Source organism: Malania oleifera, chromosome 1 (genome assembly GCF_029873635.1).
Source record: "Malania oleifera isolate guangnan ecotype guangnan chromosome 1, ASM2987363v1, whole genome shotgun sequence".
NCBI lineage: Eukaryota > Viridiplantae > Streptophyta > Magnoliopsida > Santalales > Ximeniaceae > Malania > Malania oleifera.
The window spans coordinates 104523755-104529764 of record NC_080417.1 but is presented as its reverse complement, the minus strand read 5'-3'; the positions used below and the strand labels follow the sequence as shown (position 1 = coordinate 104529764).

Sequence of the window (6010 nt, the reverse complement as noted above, 5' to 3'; positions counted from 1 at the left end):
CAGTAAAATTGTTGACATAACCTTAAGGACCAAAATGTAAATGTAGGAAAACTGGGAAAGCAAATGAAGTACCTTTCTCTTCATATGTGCGCCAAATCAACTACCATTCCATAAGAAGCAGATAGGCGTCTATGTTTTCACCTTCCATAATTAAGTTCAATCATTACCTTCATTCTTAAACTTCATGCTTTGGGATTAAAATACAAACAAAAGATTTGGTAGGAAATAAGAACAAAACTGGGCCCTGTTTTAAGTTTCTTGATACTCAGAATTTATACCATTGGGAGAATTTTCAAATATCAGAAACGAAGATACTTCTTAAAAATCAGAAACTACGCAAACAGTTCAATGGAAAAAGAAAAGAAAACCTTAATAACCTAATCAACAATATAAAGAAACAGATTATCATGAAATGACTTAGCCAAAAATAAAAAAATAAAAAAGGACTGCCATGAGTTATAGTTAATAAAAGTAAGGGCCTATTATATTTCCCACTGTATCCATCATATGTATATAATCCTTACAACTTATTGCCATGAGCTTATTCAAAAACACTATAGTTGAGAGAAGAAGAACCAGAAAAGCCTCTTCCCTCTACATTATAACTGTCTCTGTAATGAACATCCATCCTGTCAGTTAATATACTTATAAGAACATTACTTTTTGATCTTTCGATGCTTCCTCGGTCCAGGAACTTCCAACCTACCAACAGAGCACCCGCACCTCGATCGAAACACAAGAACTGCTCTTCCATTTGGGGGTGCCATCTTCTTAAGCTCGGCTTCCAGTTCCCGATGGTGATCACGAGGCAATTCGAATAGGCCCTTCTTCACACCATCTCTCCCCAAAGAAGTAGAATTCTTCACGCACTCCTCGGTCTCAAGCTGAATATCGAATTCCGCCGCTTTTCTAAGTCCCTGGCAATTGGGATTCCCGCATTTGCTACTTGTACAAATCATAATTCCCCACGCAGCAACTGCTGCACACGACACGCTAATCCCTAGAGACGCGTAGATCATCGGAGCACTAGAAACCTCCTCTTTCACCACATACAGAGCGGCTGCGACAAATTCAACAAATTTGAGGCATAAAAGCTTAACATAAGGAAATAACAAAAACCCACAAGCACCGATCACTGCGATCAATATCAGCACATCGACAGCAGCCGATCGAGATCGATGGCAGGCCGGAATTTTCAAATAATTCTGAGAATTGGGAATCTTTCTGTTCCTGCACAAATGATTGTTCTGCCTTGACTTAGAGCATGTATCGGTTGAATTAACATATAACGCCATGTTTGCAGGCTGGTCAACGGACTTGCAGAACGAAACGGAGTTGTGGATATAGACCATTTGGATCAAACACAGAAATTGAAATCGGTTTATTAGGAAAACCCCACCAATCTAATCACACTAACAGATCAAAGCCACGAGTCTGGACCCAAAACAAGATCAACCCACCTCAGAAAATAGCGCAAAGATGAGGATTTCGAGTGCACCTGAAGATCGGAACCTGTCGGTGCCAAGACGTTTCTTAAAGCTCAAATCTATTTAGCCGCTAGAATTAAAATCGAGAATAAACACAAGATGAGAAAAGATCGTCAGAGAACTGTTCGGTATCTCAAGAGTCAGTCCATGAGGGAGGCCGGTCTGGGAGCTTCCAAGCCGGAGGAAGCAGAGAGAAGGAAAGGTGGACTCATCACTGCTTTTTCCATCTTTACACACCAGGGTAAGCTTACGCACCTGAATGGTTCGCATGAGGAGAGAGGGTCAATACGCGCTTGAGTAGAGGAATAGCATCAGCGTGCGTTGGGGAGTTTGTGGGCCAGAAGTGAATGGGCCTTTCTGCAAAGTTCTCCAACTGAATTATTGCCGAATGATTTTGTGGGGCGGGGCATTAGTGGGCTGGGCCTTTGTTTGGGCCGGTTTTTTGCGACCGACATTTTATTCATTCTTTTTTATGTGCATAATCTTCTTTCCTTTTCTTTTTCCCCTTTTCTTCCTAAGCTATGTTTGAATTAAGTCTAATTTGAAATCCAGAAAATATTTAAAAAAATGAAAATTAATTCTTTCTTATCTAGTTTTTAAGAAAAGTAAGAACAAATTGAAATATATAGTAATTTAAGAAACAAAAAAAAATTATCTTTCAAGAAATTAAGATTTATTTTAAAAAATTTTTTATCCAAATAAATTTTTACCTTTTGATAGCATTCAACCTAGAAAGTAAATTCTTTTTCTTATTTTTATTTTTTTCTTTCCCCAAATAAATTTCACAATCCAAACAGAGCCTTTGGATTTTATGTGAGAAAATAAAAATAAAGAGAAGTAAGAAGAAGACCTATTTTTCATTATATTTTCATTGACTATTAAATATGATTAAAATATTTTTAAAAAAAATTTAACTAAAATTTTGGAATGATATATGAGTAAATGTAAATTTTTTATGATTGACTTACTATAGATTTTATTTTCTTTAATAACCGAATATGAAAATTTTAATTTTATTGTATTTGTTTAGTTTTTCTAATATTTTCACATGTCAAGCATAACTTATTTTATAGCGAAGGATAACCCTCAAGCGGTAAGTAAGAAGGATAAAAATAATGGTTTTCGCTTAATATTTGAGTTTTGTTAGGTAGGCAGAATAAAAATAGAAAGTTGTTGAGAGAAAATTCTAGAGAAATAAAAAATCAAAAGTAAAAAAAAGGATAGTTCGGTGCACAAAACTCCAAAGTATCCGGGATCCAGGGAAGGGGCGGACCACAGTGGGTCTATAAAAAATCAAAAGTGGAGAACGAAATAGATATGAAATATTTTCTTTCTAAGGACATGCTTGTTTGGAAAGATATAAGATGGATAAGAAAGAATAAAAGTGTTTTTACCTTTTCTTGATAGGTAGGGAGAAAGGGAAAGAGAAAGAGAAAGGAAAAAAAGTTAGAAAGAAATACAAGAATGATTAGACAAGAATAAGATTATAAAACTTATCTCGTATATATATCTTTTCTTATTCATCGTTGGAGAGAATTAGCATTTTTAGTTCATCTCTTACTTTCTTTCCTTTTACTTTTCTCTCTTGCTAAGCGTGAGCAAAATGCATTTATAAATTAGACTGTTAAAATTTTTCTTGATAAACATTTATAAGAAATTTTAAACTACACATTAAGAGAAAAAATATAGTTCCTATATAAATTTTATGCAAATAGGAAATCTTAATGCAAACAATGTACTTCAATGTCATTATTTGTATTCTAAATATTTTTTCATGAATAAAGGAAATTATTGATTTATTGTCAGAGTTTACTCTTGATGTAACATTTGTACATTTAAGTTTGAATTTTATTTCTGTGCATTCTTGACATAATTACATATTAATTACATATTAATTTTGATCTTATTTAAGGCGCATCGTTATGCCATAAATAAAAATTTCAAAAAATTAGCGGCTTATAATATTATGGGAGTAAAGTCAAAGTAACAAAAGGGTATGAGAAAAAAGTTACGTACCCAATAAGTATGTGCTTTGATTTAATAAAGAAAACGTGTAAATTTGTGAGACATTACTTAGTTAATACTAATTTATCATATAATAGTATACATCTAGGGCATTTAAAGATACAAAATAGTTAATTTTTCAGTCTTATAACATTTGTACAAAATATAAACACAATGAAATTATTTTCATTCGTAATTTTATAAATAATTACAAATTTTCACTTTTTGTAAAATAAATTTTCTACTTATATAAAAAAAAATTAAATAACACCTTCTCACTCTATGTTACGGGCATGAAACCCAAATAATTTGTTCAAATTTATATAGATATAGATCAAATTTTGTATAATATTGTATTCAATTTATTTTAAATTCACATAAATTAAAATTCAACTCTCAAAGTCCATGCTCCCAAACACTAGTTTTTAAAATTATTTTAAGATTTAAAAATAAAAAAATAAAAATTATTTTCAGCAACTAAACAAACGCTGCCTTTTTACTTTTTTAAATATAAATATAAAAAACTTAAAAACAAATTGAAATTTAAAAATAAAAACAAAAAACCTATTATTATTATTATTATTATTATTATTATTATTATTATTATTCACAATTAAATTGGCCCAAGTATTTCAACTTGGGATTTGGCTAGTGCTAATTGTAGGCTAGTCTTTAACTTCAAATTTCGTTGGCATAGAGAAGAAAGTGGAGGGAGATGTATTCAACACCCAACCCATTAACACCATTATGGAATTCCGAAGAGAAGTCCTCCATTGAGGCTTCCCAAAGCCCAAGAGTCATATGCATGTATCAGTCAACCACACAATGTGGTGGAAGATTTTCATTTTTCAACGCCATGATGATGCTGTAAGGACCGGAGTCAAGAGAAAAGCTTTGCTTGTTGCAGCCTATAAGTGGAGGCTGGTGGTAACCTGTGGTTCACGATGCCAAGGGTTGGACCCCATCCGCTCGCCAGTCAAAACCTTAGAAAATTATCGTGATCTTCCTATTCAAACTTTTGAGAAAATCTTCACTATTGTTTTGAAATATGAATAATTATTTATTTGAAAGCCTCAAAATATTTGATTTACACCGTTTCACAATTTTGTTATTTTTTGTCTCACATTGATAGAATACTTTCAAATTAGTATAAAAAGTTGTTTTGAATTTTTTGTATTATTTGTCCCATATTGGAGAAAAGTGATTTTTAAACTTCAAGTTAAAACTATATAAAAAGTTTAACTCTTCATTTGTATAACATATCTCAAAGTTGTACTTTATCAAAAAACAGTGGATTGATCGTCGGCGCCCGAGGACGTAGGTAATTTTATACCGAATCTCGTTAATTTATTGTCTTGTTCTTTTTACTGTTTTATTATTAGTTTTTGCATTACTTTAGTTTCTTATACATCCAATAGCAATAGTTGTAGTATTGGTGTTTGACACAAGTAGGGTTTCTGGCACAATAATTGGTATTAGAGTTAGGTTGAATAAAGTCGATATGGAGGTATTCCTCTGTTAGGATCCTTAATTCTACGTTTGATACCTAAAAAAAACCTTGTCTAAGCGAGTGCTCAGAGACCTTTAGGGCTTAGACGCTCCCTGGAGAGTCGGCTTGGTCAAAATAGAATTTCATATAATATAATTGAGTAGACACAATTAGTACGTACTACTTATCCTAGGCCTTTTGCTTTATTGGTTGCTATTGAATATATAGAGATGGAAGAAACTAGTGCAGCAGTAGAAGAAACTCTATTCACACGAACTCCAGCTCCTTAGGCTTTGACATCGTCATCGAAGACGATAGTTAATGCTCGGTTTGAGGTGGAGAAATTTTATGGTACCAATAATTTTGGTATGTGGTAATGTGAGATAATGGACATCTTGTATCAGCGAGAATTAGATATTACTTTGGATGATAAACTAGTAGATATGGATGACAGAGATTGGGAAAAGATCAATCGTTAGGCATGTGGTACAATTCGTCTATGTCACGCTAAAAATCAGAAATATTGTGTTATGAGGGAGACATTTGCAAAGAAATTGTGGAAGACATTGGAAGATACATTTATGACCAAAAGTCTAGAAAATCAGCTCTATTTGAAAAAGAAATTGTTTCGCTTCCAGTATTAACCGGTATTTCGATTAATGACCATATAAATGCTTTCAATAAAATTTTGGTCGATTTGTTAAATTTGGATGAAAAGGTGAAAGATGAGGATAAAGTCATATTGTTACTGAATTCTCTCCCTAATGAGTATGAACATTTGACCACCATTTTATTGTATAGGAAAGATAAAGTTACTTATGATGCTGTTTGTACTGCATTGATTAGTACTGAATGCAGAAAGAAGGATCAGAAGGTTCATAAGGAAATAGCAAAAGCACTAACAATAAGGGGACGTTCTCAGAGTCGTATGCTTGGAAGGAAGAATAAATCTCATGGGAGAAGTAAATCTCGTGGGAGACCTGCTAAAGATGAATGCGCCTTTTGTAATGAGAGAGGGAATTGGAAGAAA

The 6010-nt window shown here is 32.9% G+C and overlaps 1 protein-coding gene across 1 annotated transcript; it reads right to left on the bottom strand.

The window, feature by feature from the left end:
* Nucleotides 1–459: 459 nt before the first annotated feature.
* LOC131158252 (uncharacterized protein At5g19025-like) lies at nucleotides 460–1800 on the bottom strand. The gene has a single exon (XM_058112993.1). It carries the CDS (start codon nucleotides 1350–1352, stop codon nucleotides 657–659), a length of 696 nt encoding a protein of 231 aa, XP_057968976.1. The 5' UTR covers nucleotides 1353–1800; the 3' UTR covers nucleotides 460–656.
* Nucleotides 1801–6010: the final 4210 nt, after the last annotated feature.